At 35.4% G+C, this 19,778-nt stretch overlaps 1 protein-coding gene and 1 long non-coding RNA gene across 4 annotated transcripts in view; one reads left to right on the plus strand and one right to left on the minus strand.

Moving 5' to 3' along the window:
• nf1a (neurofibromin 1a) overlaps positions 1-19,778 on the plus strand; it is a 130,867-nt gene that overhangs the window by 99,229 nt on the left and 11,860 nt on the right. For 2 of the 3 annotated variants that reach the window (XM_073818490.1, XM_073818491.1), the window contains exons 36-52: positions 5,138-5,570; positions 6,833-7,173; positions 7,523-7,725; positions 9,325-9,518; positions 9,708-9,848; positions 11,804-12,083; positions 13,978-14,192; positions 14,324-14,385; positions 14,490-14,631; positions 16,038-16,139; positions 16,352-16,492; positions 16,609-16,735; positions 18,674-18,805; positions 18,890-19,025; positions 19,115-19,272; positions 19,372-19,494; positions 19,625-19,743. In XM_073818490.1, the coding sequence (XP_073674591.1) occupies positions 5,138-5,570; positions 6,833-7,173; positions 7,523-7,725; positions 9,325-9,518; positions 9,708-9,848; positions 11,804-12,083; positions 13,978-14,192; positions 14,324-14,385; positions 14,490-14,631; positions 16,038-16,139; positions 16,352-16,492; positions 16,609-16,735; positions 18,674-18,805; positions 18,890-19,025; positions 19,115-19,272; positions 19,372-19,494; positions 19,625-19,743 (3,049 nt within the window). The remainder of the gene's footprint in view (positions 1-5,137; positions 5,571-6,832; positions 7,174-7,522; positions 7,726-9,324; positions 9,519-9,707; positions 9,849-11,803; positions 12,084-13,977; positions 14,193-14,323; positions 14,386-14,489; positions 14,632-16,037; positions 16,140-16,351; positions 16,493-16,608; positions 16,736-18,673; positions 18,806-18,889; positions 19,026-19,114; positions 19,273-19,371; positions 19,495-19,624; positions 19,744-19,778) is intronic. The other variant, XM_073818492.1, reaches the window with a different exon arrangement.
• LOC141285486 (uncharacterized) lies at positions 408-10,924 on the minus strand. The gene is made up of 3 exons (XR_012338624.1): positions 10,796-10,924; positions 3,315-3,471; positions 408-2,256 (listed from the first exon to the last, which is right to left on the minus strand). It is a non-coding gene; the product is annotated as an uncharacterized lncRNA (long non-coding RNA).

The raw sequence follows: 19,778 nt of genomic DNA on the forward strand, positions 1-19,778 counted from the left end.
ACTTTACTTGACAGGAAACGAAGCTGTGAAATGGCTGCATTCGTTTTTGCTAATAGCAGTTTTTTTTTCCTGAGGAAAGACTCTGTGGTAACAGAGCATGAAAAAAAGAAGCACTTCTTTTTTTCTACCTAAACTCTGTTCTAGGAAATGTGTCTTTCTTTTTAAAGCATTGCTGTTTCTGAAAGGATCAGATATTAGTTATCTTTAATAGTTAGAATTTTTTGTAGAGCATAAGTTATCTGAAGGGAAATGATCTCATGTCTTCACTGAACACCCACTTTTCACCAGTAACACCTTCAGAAGCAAAATTAACAGTAGGATTGCTGCAGTGAGTTTCTCACAGCAAGCAACACTCAGGAAATCTGATTGCAAATGATAAGCAGGACAAGATTTTTTTATCATTAGCATTTAATTTTATTTTATATTGACATGTCAGTGTTCTGAGATAGAAAACATGCTTATTGTTAGAGGATTTGCAAGGCTGGATGGTATTCTTTGCTCATTTTAAAGGTGCAGTGTGTGATTTCTTTTTTCCCTGCCTAATATTTGGAGTCAAACATGTAGTAGAAGTCAAAAGTATACATACACTTTGCAGAATCTGCAAAATGTTAATTATTTTACCAAAATAAGAGGGCGTGTAAACTTTTGAATAGAATAAACGTGCATACATTTTTCTTATTTTGCCTAAATATCATATTGATTTCATATAGTACTACCCTTCAGAAGCTGCAGAAGATGTTTCCCAGAAGACAAAATTAGATATTTACCCTGATCTTCAAATGCAAATGTTTTCACCCCCAGGTTCTTATTTTCCTTAGATTTTCTCAGTGTGAAAAGATCTCAAATCATACAGTCAATGTAGGAAACAGGTTCAAGTACGCAAAAATGGTATAAAACCAAAGAATTTGTGAGACCTGAAGGATTTTTCTAAATAAAAGTGGACAGTTTAACTGTTTGGGACAAGCTAGGGACATTTCAGGTAAAACAGTATTAAAAATCAAGTGTATGTAAACTTTTGAACAGGGTAATTTTTATAAATTCAACTATTATTTTCTCTTGTGGACTATATGTAAATGTTTATTGTGTGAAATATCTTATTCAGGTCAGTACTAAATAAAAACACGCATTTTGTATGATCCCCCTAATTTTGGTCAAATAATTAGGTTTTGTAAGGTGTATGTAAACGTTTGACCTCAACTGTAAGTAAGCTGTTCGTATGTTGTTTCATCCAAACTGTTGACTGTAGTGGAAATTACAGTAGAAATTATTATTCTGCTATTTATGCACAGTGTATAGTACAGTGGCTTTAATCTACAGTGCTTGTCGTATTAAAAAAATAGCCAAAATGTGAGACAATGCTGATGTTAGACGCCAAGTCCACAGTATATACAATCATACACTTAAATCTCATTTACTTATTGTCCTTGTCATCCTCACTGAACATATCTCCAGAGCTGATTGAGATGAGAGGACTGCTTTGACCTTATCTGTGAAGAGGTCAAAGTTTTATATCCTCTGACTATTTGACCCATTACATTACAGGATGAGCACAAATTGCAGTTAGTTAAACAATTCTGAAAGAAACCCTGTAATGCTGTTTGCGACTAAACTTTTGTTAGCTTGCTTTTTACTGCAGTAGCTGAACTGTTGAAGACATTTAAAAAAAAAAAAAAGGCAAAAAGAAAACACCAGAGCCCAGCGTACAAAAAAAAAAGCTCTTACGCTTTACACCATCAGAGGCATGTTCTCCAAACTTATGGGATCTATGCAGGAGTCCCTGGAGGTTGAGCTTTGCATTGCTGTCGGGACGCTTTCTGAATCACCGGCTGCGTTAGAAGCGCGGACGTACTGGCTCGGCCCTGCCATCGCGCCATCGTGGATCTCTTCCTCCTCGCCGTCTGTCTTTACTTCCTCCAGTAGTACGCTAGTTTCGCATGGACCCACAATGCCGCCCTCTCTTCTCTCAGTACCCCAATAGCCCGTCCCACTCACCAGGTCTGCGTTGCTTCGGGATGGACGAGGGGTCCGGTGATGACGTTTTAGGCTTGAGACGGTACATGCCAACACTATGGTGGATGTTAGAAGGATCAGGATGATGCCACCAGCAGTTGCTGTTGCTATAAATGCTAGGTGTGCGTCGATAAAACAACTGATCTCTGCGGCACCAGTTGCGGGGAAACTAGTCGTCGCAAAAGAAACGTTGAGGTCCTCTTGCATGGTGGTGTTGTACATCAGATCGATTGTGGTCTGCATTGTCTGTGTGACAAACAAGTACCATTATTCAGCAGGACATATGTGAAACCAGTCATAAGGTTCTTTTTTAAATTGAGATTTATACATTATCTGAAAGCTTTCCATTGTTTGTTAGGACAATATTTGGCTGAGATGCAACTAAAATGGAAAAATCTGAAAACCTGCAATCTGAGGGTGCAAAAAACTAAATATTTAGAAAATCGCCTTTAAAGTTGTCCAAATGAAGTTCTTAGTAATGCATATTACTAATCAAAAATTCTGTTTTGATATATTTGTGGTAGGAAATGTACAAAATATCTTCATGGAACATGAACTTAATATCCTAATGAATTTTGGAGTTAAAGAAAATTTGATAATTTTGACCCATACAATGTATTTTTGGCTATTGCTACAAAGACTGGTTTTGTGGTCCAGGATCACATATTCTATAGGAGTTAATGTAGCTTTTTAGTACAAGTTACACTGTTTTAAGAAAAAACAGACATGATGCTGTAAGTTTTGCAGTTGTCTGTTCAAACTGAATGTAAAAAAACTTGACTATGGAACAAAAAAACATTATTTATTTGCACTACCATTCAAAAGTTTGTCTCAGTATGATTTTTTTAATAAGTTAATGGTTTTATTCAGCGAGGATGCATTAAATTGTCTGTAAGTGACAGTAAAGACATTTCTATTATGGTTTCTACAAATACTAGGTTAACATTGATTGATTGTTTTTTAGCATTAAAAAAATATTTCTTAAATCACATTAAAAATCTAAATTTAATTTGAAATACTTTATTATTCATGTTGTATATCCTGTATTTTTAATCAAATAAATGCCTAAAAGCATAAGAAACTAAAAATTAAACCAACCCCAATCTTTTGAATGATAGTGTACATCATTTAACCTAAATCACTATGATTTCAAGTATTGTATATAGATTTTAAAATCCACCATATCTTTGATCAAAGTAGGTTTAGTCACTGTAACTGTATAATAAAAGCATTAGCAAAGACTTCTCCAAACTCTCAATTACACATTAGCTTTACAGATAATTGGTGAACTAATAAGTACTTACTAAAGTGGATGTAGAGCCTTTCTTACAGAGCTGGAAGATGAAGAACAACGACCTAAAGTAATGAGGCTTGAAATATTGCAATGCAGAACACAATCGCTTCCTGTCCCCCACGCTTCTTGATGTTATTTAGGTGTTCTTCGGTTGAGATGCTCTTGACCTGTGGTTATAGTGGAAGAAAACAGGGCTATATTGATAAACGGGTTTCTATTCTGTGTGAGCTGTCAGAAGTTTGCTGTTTACGGGAATTGGTATAGACTAGGCATGGGATGATAACCGGTTTCAAGGTTTACCCTATTTTGAAAAAGTCATGGTTTTAAAACCGCAAAGAAAAAAAGTTATACCGTTCCTACGATATGTGCAGTTTCTGTGTCATCAAAGTGAAAGCGCAGGACTCCCTACTAGGTTGTGTGTGTGTGTGTGTGTGTGTACCTGCAGCGAAAACAACACAGCCCCTCCCCCAGCGGTTAGCGCTGCAGGCCACGGCTTGGAAGAGGAAGGTCAACGACATCATGTTTAAAAAGAGATTTTTGCGGCATCTAGCAGCGAGGTTGTGAATTGCAACAGTCCACCGCTCACCCCTCCCTTTACAGAACTACGGGAGGCCGATACAGGATTAAAATCTCACCGTTTTTGACAGCAACGAATAGTGAGATTTGTTTTAGAATGTAATTTTAATTAATTATATTTACTTAATCATTCAATAAAACAATGTTATTGTGGATATTACTGTTACTAGTTCATCATTGTGTCAGTGTTTTTTCGCAAGCTGAAAATTCTAAGTTGATAAAAACATAATGGTTCATTAAGTAAGGTCTTTATGCACCCCTGAAAACATAGTCATGTATATTATATTGCACCTCTGTCTAGAGATCATCTTAAATATTACTCAGGGCACCTTATAACATCTTTTCAAAATCACGCCATTAAAAAAAAAAAAAACTTGCTGGCTCTCCTGTGTCTTTGAGTGTTTGTTTATTTTTGGAACTGTCACTAATGGTAATATTTTTGTTTTGATTAGGGATTGCATTTTTCCATTTAGAAGGATATGTTTATTGATGTGGATTATTGTTGAGCTGCAGGTTTAGGCTCACACAATTGACTGCAATTTAATTTAATTAAGAAGATTCAATTATTTATTTTAATTATTTTGCCTGATGTTCAATCTTACAAAATGTTCTATATGTTTCCTAAAATAAAATACTGTTCAGTTGAATTTTTTTTTTTTTTTTTTTTTTTTTACCCAGACATTTAAATATAACATTGTGGAGCAGTAATGAAAATACCGTGAAACCGTGATATTTTTATACAAGGTTATCATACCGTCTGAATCTTATACCGGCCCATGCCTAGTATAGACAGCTCATGTTTGAAATTACTTATGTGTAGTTGTTTTGACATGTTTGTGAGCCTGGACCTACCAACCCAGTCATAAGGGTAATTTTATGAATTATGATTAATGAATAAATAAGCTTTCCATTGATGTATGGTTTGTTAGAATAGGACATTTTTTTAAATCTAGTATCTGAGGGTGCAAATCTAAATCTAAATACTGAGAAAATTGCCAAATGTTGTCCAAATGAAGTTGATTTTGGCATAAAAGAAAAATCGATAATTTTGACCCATACAATGTATTTTTGGCTATTGGTACAAATACACCCGTGCTACTTAAGTCTGGTTTTGTGGTCCAGGGTCACATATAAACATTTTTTGACATTGTTCCTTAAAATACACTACTCTGAGATGCTCAACGTATCAGCTTTAGAAAGACAAAGACCATAAAATTCAAATATGAACTAATGAAACTGTCATTGTTCTCATTTCAGGTTTAAAACTGGACAAATCAATGGCGATCTTCTGATCTACCACGTCCTTCTGACCCTCAAACCCTACTACGCCAAGCACTACGAGATTGTGGTAGACCTTACCCATGTGGGCCCCAGTAACCGCTTTAAGACGGACTTCTTATCCAAGTGGTTTGTGGTCTTTCCCAACTTTGCCTATGAGAACGTGGCTGCTGTGTACATCTACAACTGCAACACCTGGGTACGAGAGTACACCAAATATCACGAGCGACTACTGACTGGCCTCAAGGGGAGCAAGAAGATGCTGTTTATCGACTCGCCTGCACGTCTAGCCGAACACATCGAACCCGAGCAGCAGAAGCTACCTGCAGCTACCTTGGCACTGGAGGAGGACCTCAAAGTGTTCCACAATGCCTTGAAATTGGCGCACAAGGACACAAAAGTCTCGATCAAGGTAAGAGATCATGGATGTTTGCAACTCAACCAAAGTTTTAGGTACTAATATTGACAATTTTTGGTAGGTATCCACCTATATTAAAGCCTAAAATAATTTTGTTACTGATAAATGTCTGATATTGAAATTCTAGAATTTTCTAAATACATTTTTATAATAAATGAGATGAATAATACAGAGTCCTACGCATGACATGTGGACAAATATATATATAAATATATACACGCACACTACCAGTCAAAAGTTTTTGAATAGTAAGGTTTTTAATGTTTTTTTTTTTTTAAAGAAGTCTCTTTTGCTCACCAAGCCTGCATTTTTTACATCCAAAGTACAGCGAAAACAGTAACATTTTGAAATATTTTTGCTAGTTGAAATAACTTTTTTTTTATTTGAATATATTTTAAAATGTAATTTATTCCTGTGATTTAAAGCTGAATTTTTAGCATCATTACTCCAGTCACACATGATCCTTTAGAAATCATTTTAATATTCTGATTTGCTGCTCAAAAAAAGTGTATTATTATTATGTTGAATACAGCTGAGTAGAATTTTATTTTCAGGATTCTTTGATGAATAGAAAGTTCAGAAGAACAGCATTTATCTGAAATAGAAATCTTTTGTAACATTATAAATGTCTTTTTCATCACTTTTGATCAATTTAAAGCATCCTTGCTAAATAAAAGTATTAATTTCTGTAACTTAATTCTCAAAAAAAATTAAATAAACATTATACTGACTCCAAGCTTTTGAAAGGTATAGTGTTACAAAAGCTTTTTATTTTAAATAAATGCTGATCTTTGGATCTTTCTATTCATCAAAGAATCCTGAAAATAATTACTCAACTGTTTAAAATATTAATAATAATAATAAAAAAATGCTTCTTGAACAGCAAATCAGCATATTAGAATGATTTCTAATTTAAAATTTAGAGAAAAATTTAGCTTTGATCACAGGAATAAATTACATTTTAAAATATATTAAAATAGAAAACAGTAATTTTAAATAGTAAAAATATTTTAAAATGTTACTGTTTTTTCTGTACTTTTTTTTCACCCCACATCATGTGTGAGACTCATTTACAATACATTTAGACATAAAAACATTGTATTTTACAATATAAAAATGGATATCCATTTTAAGATTTGCTAAAGATTTAACAGTGTTCTTAAATTATTTGTGTGTTTTAATATTAATTTGAATCATATGGTACCCAGAGATGATCCTAGAGTGTTTTTTTTTTTTTTTTCACCCATTCTACCTAGGTGGGATCAACAGCTGTTCAGGTGACCTCAGCCGAACGAACGCGTGTCCTGGGACAGCCTGTTTTCCTAAACGACATATACTATGCTTCAGAAATCGAGGAGATATGCCTGGTGGACGAGAACCAATTCACACTAACCATCGCTAACCAGGGCACCCCTCTCACATTTATGCACCAGGAGTGCGAAGCCATCGTTCAGTCCATCATCCACATCCGCACACGTTGGGAGCTCTCCCAACCGGACTCCATTCCTCAACACACCAAGATCAGGCCTAAAGATGTTCCTGGCACCCTGCTCAACATCGCCCTCCTCAATCTGGGAAGCTCTGACCCCAGTCTGAGGTGAGTATCATTGCCTGGCATCTTGGGGGATTGAGTTTTAGACCATGCTTAGGCTGTTTTTCAGCCTAACAACTTGATAGTTTTGGATTGAATGGTCCAATGCGTTCCCGCTGTTGTTGTTCTGACAATGAGCCTTTTATTTGCAGGCTTCTGTCTTTGTTTTGGTGAACTGATTAGAAATGCTAATGCTGCTCCTTTGTGTCTTTTAGTTCAACTGGGGCGGCTCTTGAACTTGCCGCCCTACAGTTAGAACCAGACATGTGAAATGTATTATCACTTCAGTTTCTGCAAATATGGAAACTAGTGATTTAATAATGCCAGTTAATGTAAACTATAACTCCTTCAACAGGTCAGCTGCATACAATCTCCTTTGTGCCTTAACCTGCACCTTCAACTTGAAGATTGAAGGGCAACTCCTGGAAACATCTGGCTTGTGCATCCCAGCCAACAACACCCTTTTTATTGTGTCCATTAGCAAAACGCTAGCAGCTAATGAGCCCCACCTCACTCTGGAGTTCCTTGAAGAGTGCATCTCCGGCTTCAGCAAGTCAAGTCAGTGTCACATGCAAACAAACACTCTTTTTTTTTTTTTTTTTTTATTCTGCACATATGTGACCCTGGACTTCAAAACCAGTCATAAGGGTCCATTTTTGAAGCTTTCTACTGATGTATGGTTTGTAAGGCTTGGACAATATGTGACCGAGATGCAACTATTTGAAAATCTGTAATCTGAAGGTGCAAAAAATCTAAATATTTAGAAAATAACCTTTAAAGTTGTCCAAATTAAGTTCTTAGCAATACATGTTACTAATCAAAATTTACATTTTGATATATTTATGATAGGAAATGGAATATGGTCTTTACTTAATATCCTAATGATTTTTGGCATCAAAGAAAAATCAATAATTGACCCATACAATGTATTTTTGGTTTTGTGGTCCAGGGTTACATATGTGCTGTTGTTCAAAACTTTGGTGTCAGTAAGACTTTTTTCCTATTTTATTCAGCAATGATGCATACATTTCTAAAAACTTCTATAATGTTATGAAAGATTTCTATTTCAAATCTATTCGGATGTTTTGAAGAATCTGCTTAATGTTTTTGAATCCTCAAAAACATTAAGCAGCACAACTTCGATATTAATAATAATTGTTTCTTGAGCACTAAATCAGCATATTAGAATGATTTCTGAAGTAAGGCCCTATGAAATCAGTTTTTATCCCAAATTTATTTTTTCCTTTTTCTGGATTCAGTTTTTTTTCCATTTTAATTTTTCTAAACTCTCTTTTAATGGCTAAATTAAAATATATTGATCAAAAAGCATGTCTGCTTAAATAAAATCATGAAATGTAACTAATTTAACAGTTTATTAAAAGGTTAACAAATATTACATTTTTAAAGCCCTATGAAATCCGTTTTATTTTTTCTCAAATTCAGTTTTTTTTTTACCAAATATTGTGTTTTCCATTACTTTTCTGGTTTCCGTTTAAATTGTTTCCGTAAATTTTGATTTAAAAAAAATACATCTCCAACTAATTGAATTTCTAAAATATATTTTATGATGTATTTATTCACTCATTCATCCATTCATAAATACTGCTGTGTATTTACATTTTTCTGGTAAATAACTTTTCTTGTAAATATTTCTTAGAAATATATGTTTTAATAATTTTATTAGTAATAGTAGTACTATCGTCACATTAAGTTATGTTTCTGTCATAGTTTCTTCAAGTTAAACCAAACTTTGATTTTGAAGACCTTTGCTGTGAAGACCGTTGAGTTTCTATTTGTATGTGATATGATGATAGTTTTCTCAAAACAAACAGTAAAATGCTCATGAAGTGACTCTCTCAGAGCAGTTCTAGAGATGTTTCCGTGTCATATATTGAGGCGGCAGAGACTGAAAACACAGCGAGCATCATGCACGCTTCAGTATGTGTGTAGTAAACGAAACCGTGCATCTGCGCCATTCATTCACACACAGGATTAGTATTTTTGCACCTTAATATTCACAGACACTCATTTTGGTTTAAGTTTCGGTTTACGGAGACTTCTTTAAAGAAGTACTTTCGGACCCTAGATTTTTAAATGGTAGTCTAATACAAAATAGTTTTTTGATGATAATGATGTGTTTCCTTTTGGGTGCTTTAGGTATTGAGCTGAAGCATCTGTGTTTGGAATATATGACTCCTTGGCTGCGTAATCTGGTGCGCTTTTGTAAACACAATGACGATGCCAAACGACAGCGTGTCACGGCTATCCTGGACAAACTCATTACTATGACCATCAACGAGAAGCAGATGTACCCCTCTATACAGGCAAAAATATGGGGCAGCTTGGGTCAGGTAAGCCTTTCAAACTATTTTCAAGTTTCTGCCATTTCATTGTGCGAATCTGAGTTTGTGAGCTTATTCCATCCAAAGATTTTCAAACAAGTATTACAATGATAAATGCCTTCAAACTCTAACACCCTTGTCTATGTGCTTAAAAACTCTGAGTCAGCAGTTACAGAATGCACCGTTTTACGTTTATAGATCACAGACCTGCTTGATGTGGTATTGGATAGCTTCATAAAGACTAGTGCTACTGGGGGTTTGGGATCCATCAAGGCTGAAGTGATGGCTGACACAGCCGTAGCTCTGGCTTCAGGAAACGTCAAGCTGGTGTCCAGCAAGGTAAGCACTTACTGGTCACCATATTATATACGTTTATGTTTGTGTTTACAATATATGTGACCCTAGACCACAAAAGGGTCATAGGGGTCTTTTTTTTTAAATTAAGATGTATACATAATCTGAAAGCTGAATAAATAAGCTTTCAATTGATGTATGGTTTGTTAGGATAGAATATTTGGCCAAGATACAACAATTTGAAAACCTGGAAACAAAATATTGAGAAAATCACCTTTAAAGTTGTCCAAATGAAGTTCTTAGCAATGCATATTACTAAACAAAAAATACGTTTTGATATATTTACAGTAGGACATTTACAAAGTATCTTCATGGAACATGATCTTATTATCCAAATGATTTTTGGCATAAAAGAAAAGTGGATAATTTTGACCCATACAATGTAGTTGGCTATTGCTACAAATACACCCATGCAACTTAAGACTGGTTTTGTGGTCCAGGGTCACATATTATTTAATAGAATGCTATTCCTAAGATAGCAGCAACAGAGTATCTCAGTTAGGTTGTACTGAAATATTAAATCTTGCTGCATTGCTGACATGAAATAAATGATTTGGAGCATGGGAAATGCAACAGAACCAAAACCAAAATGTTCCATTTTGTTTTTCTTCATACTGGAGTAACAAAATATGCAGTTATTTTGTAAGTCATTTCTTTATTGAAATATTTGATTTATAAATGTATTCATCTCAAGATGTTTTAAAATGCCCTGAAGCAGCTTGACTTGTAATGCATGCATTTTTGTCAAATTTCACTGAATTGTATTGCTTATACAGTAAATGCATTTAATGTTATACAGTATTCAGTTACAAAATTACTAGAGTCAATTGTCCACCAAACCAAATTCTTGTTAACATGCCTGTAAATGTCTTACAGGACTTCTAGGTTAATTTCTAGCCCACTAACGCTCTTTTCAACAGATTTCGACTTACCGCTTAAAGTGTTTCTGGCTCTTGTGTTCCTGAATCATTCCTCTTGTGATCTTATCCAGGCTGACTAGCTCTTCTCCCCAACATCTATTATCCTAAGTGTTGTGCACAAATGCCCAATTTGTATGTGTGCGCACAGATAGACAATAGTTAGCCAGCGGGGCAGTCGCTCCTATTATATGGGCAACTGTTAGTCATTACGCTCAATGGACGTCATTGTCAGACACTTGGGCAGAAAAAGAGCCACAATTGCGAATTTGATAGCTTAAGCGCCTCGTTCTTTATGAGTCTTGATTCACGTATCAATATTTTCTGCTATTTTCAAACGTTTAAGACACTTGGTTGTTTTCCCGAATGCTCAGCTTTGCTGAAAAGCCAAATATTGTTTGGTTAACAAGTGCCAGCCACTGCTGATGTCACAGCGGGCAGCACAAGGACAGGCTTTGTCCGGTTGTTGCGTCTGCTTTTCTAAGACTCATATAGCAACAGGACTCTGAGGTTAAATGAGGGACAAAGTATAATCTTATTGAGAGAGCAAATGATGCTTTCTGATTTGAGGTTTGTTTGAAATGATAAAGTATGCCTTTTGTACAAGTCTAATTTTGAAAGAATAAAGGGATAGTTCCTTCAAAAAAGAAAATTCTGTCATTATTTACTCAGCCTCATTTTGTTCCAAACCCATGAGACCTTTGTTCATCTTTGGAACACAAATGAAGATATTTTTGATGAAATCCAAAAGCATTCTGACCCTGCATAGACAGCAACACAACTGACACATTCAAGTACCAGAAAGTCAGTAGCTCAACCTTCATTTTATGAATCTACGAGAATACTTTTTGTATGCAAAGAAAACCTTCCATGATAGTAGTTGTTGCCATCTATGCAGGGTCAGAAACCCTTTGAATTTCATTTTTTTCATTTAAAATTCCTTGTTCAATTATCATCAGTGGCTAATTAAAGTCAAATAAAGTCTAAATTTACTGACACAAATGCTTTATTAATTTCTCTCAGGTGATTGGCCGAATGTGTAAGATCATCGATAAGACGTGCCTGTCCCCCACCCCCACCCTTGAGCAGCATCTGATGTGGGACGACATCGCCATCCTGGCCCGCTACATGCTCATGCTTTCCTTCAACAACTCGTTGGACGTGGCCGCTCATCTGCCCTACCTGTTTCATGTTGTTACCCTGTTGGTGGCCACCGGCCCACTGTCACTCCGAGCATCAACGCATGGTCTTGTTATCAACATCATTCACTCGCTCTGCACCTGCTCACAGCTCAACTTCAGTGGTGAGAAATAATTTGGAGAAATTAAGCGTTACATTACGTGCTCACCATAAGCCAGTAAATGGGTGCCATCAGAATGAGAGTCCAAACAGCTGATAAAAACATCACTACAATTCACAAGTAATCCACACAACTTCATTCCATCAATTAACATTGTGTAAGGGAAAAGCTGAGTGTTTGTAACAAATTAATTTTAGAAGCTTAAAGGGATAGTTTACCCAAAAATAAAAATAATAACAAGAATTTAGAAATATTTTAACAAGTATATAAGGAATGAAAACCGTTCGAGTACATTTTTTTTTTTAAACCCATGCCTATCGACTGCTCAAACCAAATATGATGCTCCATCACATCAAAGTTACATCTAATATATGTCTTGATGTTTAACTGTTTAAAACCTAAATAATGACCCAAAACCAGAGGGATGCATACAAATATATACACTTCTACATTTTTGTGGTAATTTAAATTTAATGAAAATGCAAAAATCTAAAAATTTTCAGTTTCTCTCAAGGAAAAAATCTTTCAACTAATACTGTAAAATATAATTAAAAAAAAAAACTGATTTATATACAAATGCTGAAATTGCACTCGGCGGCTGTCATAAAAACTTGGAAGTATTTATTCAAACATAAATTAAACAGTAAAAAAAATACAACGAATGTGTTATATGCTGCATATATTTAGCTAAATGCTCCTCTCTAGAGTTCATTATTCTAGCTGACTAATGAGTTTACGGTGACAGAATGTTTTTCGGAGGTAAATGTTACATTATGTGACATTGTTTACAAGCTGTTATATTGACATTAGTCTCGCGTAGCCAGACCTTCAGACTGACGGCTGAAGGTCTGGAATTCATGGCAGCTTTCATTGGCCAAAGGCCCTTTGACCGACATTTCAAACAACCAATCACAGTTCGTTTCGTTCAGCGTCACGTTTCGGGGCGTGGAAATGCCCCCACAACAACGCCAGTCAGTCACTGAAATAACCAGCATTGAAAGTTAAATAAGAAGAGGGTGAACAAGCAGTAAGTCAGTAATTTGTTCGCGAACGTTGCAAAAGTGTATAACAACAATGGCGTCTGCATAAGCACCTCTTAACAAAACACAAGAGTAAATCAGTCGGCGCTTCGTTTCCCGGCGGACCGAAAATAAACGCGACACTCGCGTCTACCGGAAATCCGATCAAATTCAACGAATCAGACGACGACTTGGACATTCCTGAAGTGTTTCCAGTTAAGTGTACCATATGCATCAGACGTTTAGCCGACGTTCCGTGGGTGTGACGTCTGAGACTATATTGACATCATTGTGTGGCTGAAACACTGATTATATGAGACAAAAATGTATTTCGGACAAACCTTTGGATGGTTATTCATGTTTATTTTGTGACGTAACTGATATAAAAGTGGAGGAGATGATCAGTTCATGTGCTGCTTCTCTTGAACTGAGGTGGTACAGCGATGTGTAACTTCACAAAACGTTATTTATAGTTTGAACACTGATCAGAAAATCTGAGATTTTCTTTCATATCAGAAGTAACAAAGCACAAAGCTTATTACGATTTATTAGATGGGAGGTACCCTACAATGTTCCGTTCATTAACTGAACAGGCTGGACCAATCAATTTGTGGGATTTAAGAATCAATAACATTTCATTGAAAATAAATAGAATATATTTTTTTACCCAGCCCTAGTAACAATACTGAATCATTTTGTTGTAGTATGACAGACTTGATGTAAAAAACGTCCTTTTTGTGCCAAATATTTTTGATTTTGAATTAAATGCCTTACATGCATGTGTTAAATGCTGTACTGCTTTATTGTTTGCTAGACATTAAGTTGCTTTAAAATCAGATCTAATTGTTTTTTTGCCGTTCTGGTTTTTGCCTCTGCAGAGGAGACCAAACAGGTGCTGCGTCTGAGTCTGACTGAGTTCTCCCTGCCCAAGTTCTACCTGCTGTTCGGCATCAGTAAGGTCAAATCTGCGGCGGTCATCGCCTTCCGCTCCAGCTACAGAGACCGCTCATTCTCCCCAGGCTCCTACGAGAGGGAGACCTTTGCCCTGTCTTCCCTGGAAACAGTTACAGAAGCTCTTTTGGAGATCATGGAGGTTAGTTACCTGCATTGTGTATTATGAAGGTTTCACTGCTTCTGTCATTTGAAGTATTTATGACCCGTTTATGTATCTCCAGCACTGTGCTTTTCCATAACTACTTATTTACCAATTATTGTTTTCCCCAGGCCTGTATGAGGGACATTCCCGGATGCAAATGGCTGGATCAGTGGACTGAATTGGCACAAAAGTGTGTTCAAAATATTTTACAAGAGTTTTGTGAAACAGGTGCAACTGAAAATCACAGTACATTTCTATTTAATTGTATTAATTGTTCCTTCTTTTCTTGAATAGGTTTGCATTCCAGTACAACCCCTCTCTTCAGCCTCGGGCGCTGGTGGTGTTCGGCTGCATCAGTAAACGTGTGACTCATGGACAGCTCAAACAGATCATTCGAATTCTCAGTAAAGCCAGTCCTCTGCTCAGCATTGATCGGGTTAGCTTTGTTTTTCTTCCTCATGCCATCTAATTTTAGATTCGATTTTAATAGGCTTGAATATTTTATTTTCGGTGCATTTACAGTTGAAGTCAAAAGTTTACATACACCTTGCAGAATCTGCTAAATGTTAATTGTTTTACCAAAATAAGAGTGATCTTACATTTATTTAGTTACTTTACACTTAATTTTATTTAGTACTGACCTGTATAAGATATTTCACGTAAGACATTTACATACAGTCCACAAGAGAAAATAATAGTTGAATTTATAAAAATGACCCTGTTTAAAAGTTTACGTACACTTGATTCGTAATACTGTTGTTACCTGAATGATCCACAGCTGTGTTTTATTGTTTGGTGATAGTTGTTCACGAGTCCCTTTTTTGTCCGTTAAACTGACGGCTGTTCTTCCGAAAAATCCTTCAGGTCCCACAAATTCTTTGGTTTTTCAGCATTTTTGAACTCTTTCCAACAATAACTGATATTGAAATCCATCTTTTCACACTGATGACAACTGAGGGACTCATATGTAACTTTTACAGATGCTCCAAACGCTCATTGATGCTTCAGAAGGAAAAACGATGCATTAAGAGAATTAAAAAATCAGGGTAAATTTCACTTATTTTGTCGTCTGGGAAACTCTTTTGTAAGTTCTGAAGGGCAGCACTAAATAAAAAAATATGGCATTTAGGCAAAATAAGAAAAATGTACACATCTCCATTCTGTTCAAAGGTTTTCACCCCCGGCTCTTAATGCATCGTTTTTCTTTCTGGAGCATCAGTGAGCATTTGAACCTTCTGTACCTTTACTTTAATAAAGTAAAACTTTCTGAAAACGTTCTGTTCGGACAAATTTAAATCTATTTTGATAACTGCAGAATCAGATATGCATATAGTATTGAACACAGTTTTGAGAACTGTTTAATCAGTTCTTGGGAAAGTTACGTCAAGTCAAGTCACCTTTATTTATATAGCGCTTTTAACAATACAGAGTGTGTCAAAGCAACTGCACAGTATTTAAACAGCACTATAGTGTGTAAGTAACGCATTATTGTAAACAATCAATTTTCAGTTAAAGGCTTGCCAAACATTCTTTGATCTAGTCACATTTATTTGTTTTAGAATTTTCCTCTCCCTGTAATTCCAAATTTGAATCCCTACTTATGAATTTAAATGCAATTCCTTCAAAAATGCCTATTGTTTAAATACATCAAAATGATGGATATCTTTTTGTAGTAATGTGACTATATTTTGTCTGGCAATTGTGAATAGCGGTGTTATATGCGGTGTGATTCAGGTCTGTGGAGAATGCAGTGCAGCACTAGCTGCTGTAGTGTCTTTCGCTCAGACTATTTGCTGGCGTCATGCTCCGCCGCTCTGTCTGATTAATGCTGTTCCTGCACAGGGGCTGGAGAGCTGCTTAAAGGGGCCGGATAATTACAACAGCCAGGTTCTCATTGAGGCCACCGTCATCGCTCTCACAAAACTACAGCCTCTCCTCGATCAGGTGCAGTGATTATGTGTGCTGGGTTCAATTATAAAAACATATTACCTCTGATGTAACCCTACTGTTGTCGTTGACTTTTCTCATTGTATACAATACATGTATGAGTGTTTAGGGAAACCTGTTTGAAAAAGTTTGTTCTATTCGGTTTGATTGTGTGGAAATTACACACCTGATGTATTAATATCTTTGTGTGCGTGTCTAATGATGTGCAGGACTCTCCCATGCATAAAGCTTTGTTCTGGGTGGCTGTGGCTGTGCTTCAGTTGGATGAAGTGAGTCTGTACTCTGCTGGTACTGCCCTACTGGAGCAGAACCTGCACACACTGGATAGCCTCAGGGTGTTTAATGATAAGGTGCTTAACTGAAATACATATTTGGACATCCACATACTCGAAGCATGTTTCGATACGCTTGATGTTATTATTGTTGTTCAAATATAAGAGCTCAAAGCAGTTCCACCCCTTTATAGAGTCCTGAGGAGGTCTTCATGGAGATCCGGAAGCCTCTGGAATGGCATTGTAAACAAATGGACCATTTTGTGGGACTCAACTTTGCCTCCAATTTCAACTTTGCATTAGTGGGGCACTTACTCAAAGGTAATGATTAAAAGTGGTATTTGCATTCAGAATGTAAATTGGCTGCTTTCTAAAAAAAAAAAAAATCAATTAAATAAATGAAAATAGAAAATCAGGGTAAACATGAATTTTATGTTTTATTTTATTTTGACTTGAAACTGAAACCTGACTCAACTAATGTGGCCCAATGTTTCAGCAAGCATTATTTATTAATTTATATATTTTTTCTTTTCTTTTATTTCATTTTACGTCATAATTTTACTTAAATATTTGACTCGAAATCTGGGCCAACGTTTCAGCTGGATGATGATGATGATGATGATGATAATAATAATAAAAATCTGGTTCAGCATGCATATTTTATTTTAGTTTTTACTTCACTTTATGACATAATCTGACAAATATATGATTCAGAACTAATCTAGGCCAGTGTTTTCAGAGGTATAATAATATTTATAATAAATGAATAAAATATTCATTATGAAACTATTTGTATTATAATAATAGTAACAAATAAGGTTCAACATGCACATTTTATATTGTTTTTCACTTCACTTTATTTCATGTCATAACAAATATCTGACTCATAACTAATCTGGGCCAATGTTTTAAGAGGAATAATATTAATAATAATAAACCGGGTTCACCATGAATTATATTTTCTTTTCATTTTCTTTAATTTTATGTCAGTACTTGAATATTTGACTCAATACTAATCTGGGCCAACATTTCAACTAAAACTTTTTATTTTTATTCATCATCATGATGATGATAATAAAAATAAAAATCTGGTTCAGCATGCACATTTTATTTTAGTTTTTACTTCACTTCGTTAGAATCTGACAAATATATGATTCAAAACTAATCTGGGCCGTTGTTATTATAATTATAATAATGAATAAAATATCCATTATGAAACTATTTGTATAATTATTATTAATTCTAATATTAATAACAAATCAGGTTAAACATTTGATATTACTTTTCACTTTTTCTTTCACTCTATTTCGTGTCATAACAAATATCTGAATCAAAACTAATCTGGGCCATTGTTTTAAGAGGAACAACAATAATAATAATAAACCAGCTTCAACATAAATTATTATTTTTTATTATTATTATTATTTTATTTTATTTTTTTATGTCAGTACTTAAATGTTCGACTCAAAACTAATCTGGGCCAACAATTTTTTTTTATCATTATTATCATCGTCATTTTAGTTTTTACTTCATGACATAAATATCTGATTCAAAACTAATCTGGGCCAGTGTTTTCTGAGGGTCAATAATTATAATAATAATCAAAATAAATTAATAAAATATCAGTTGTTAAACTATTCTTAATAATAATAATAAATTAATAAAATGTTATGAAACAATTTATTATTATTAATAATGATATGGATAATATTGATAATAATAATAAATCAGGCTCAACATGTACATTTTATATTAGTTTTCAGTTCACTTTATCTTATGTCATAATATAACAAATATCTGACTCTGAAACTAATCTGGGCCAGTGTTTTCAGAGGAATAATAATAACAATGATAATAATAAATCTGGTTCAACATGCATTATTTATTCATTTATTTCATTTTTTATGTCATAATTAAATATTTGATTTAAAGCTAAAGCCAATGTTTCAGATGGACAATAATAATAACTGCAATAATAAATAATTAAAATAAAATGTGCACGTTGAACCAGATTTTTAGTTTTTACTTCACTTTATTTCATGTCATAATCTGACAATCTGTACAACTATACAAAATATTAGTATTTTATCCACTCTTCTAGGTTGACAAATTTATGCATTACTGTTGTATAAACAGACCAGGTAATGTATTGAGCATTAATAATGAACTGTATCAATTGATCACGTTAAGCACTCGCTGTTTATCAGGAAAAGGTCTACCATGTGTCTGGTTCCTCATATTTGTCCTTTCTCCTTGTAGGATACAGACATCCCTCTTCCACCACAGTAGCCAGGACAGTCCGTATCCTTCATACACTCCTGGGCCTAGTGGGAAAACACCGCAGCTGTGACAAGTTTGAGGTGAACACGCAGAGTGTGGCCTATCTGGCAGGTACTTTAGGCAAACAATCACAACCTGTCCTGAAGTAGATTTGAATCTAAACCGAAACGTTAAAACTATACGTTTGTTGTACAGCTTTGCTCACAGTATCCGAAGAGGTGAGGAGCCGCTGCAGTCTAAAGCACAGGAAGTCATTACTTCTCTCAGAAGTTACCATGGACAACTTTCCCATGGACACATACTCCGTGTATGACACAGAGCCTGGATGCAGGTGAGAATTTGTCATTAAACAAGTTTGAATTTCCTGCTTTTATTTTTTATTTTTTGTTGCTTGTTGATTCTCACACTCGTATGTGTCAGGCTACTGCGTGAAAACCAGCCTTGGGCTTCTCCGAAAGTGTCAGAGCGCAGTCTTGCGCCTCCATACTCTGCCATGGGCCAGACCAGCCTTCGCCCACGCAAATCCATGAGCGTAGACATGGGCCAACCGTCACAGGCCAATGCGAAGAAACTTCTGGGTATTAGCGGTCTGATGACTTCATTCTTTCAAAGTGGCTCTTAAACATGCCGTAGCTTTACTTTAGCTTCATACTTAAGTGGTTTTATTTTTATTCTAGGCACTAGAAAGAGTTTTGATCACCTCATTTCGGACTCAAAAGCCCCGAAGAGACCAGACATGGAGTCGGGTATCACCACGCCTCCGAAGATGAGACGGGTTTCTGAAAATGACTATGAGATAGGTGAGTTTTTTCCTTCATGAATCAGATGTGCTATGCTACAGCTCAGTACATGCCACTCTACATGCAATAAACGATAATTAGGGTCATAAATGAGAGAGGTTGAGTTGCCAACACCTCTTCTTCATTCCAGAAACTCAGCGAATAGCCAACTCCCATTTACGCAAAGTTTCTGTTTCGGAGTCCAATGTCCTCCTGGATGAGAATGTTCTAACAGACCCGAAGATCCAGACGCTGCTCCTCACTATACTGGTGTGTGGTTCAGACTACTTTTCTTTGCACTTGAA

Source organism: Garra rufa, chromosome 14, assembly GCF_049309525.1.
Source record: "Garra rufa chromosome 14, GarRuf1.0, whole genome shotgun sequence".
Lineage (NCBI taxonomy): Eukaryota > Metazoa > Chordata > Actinopteri > Cypriniformes > Cyprinidae > Garra > Garra rufa.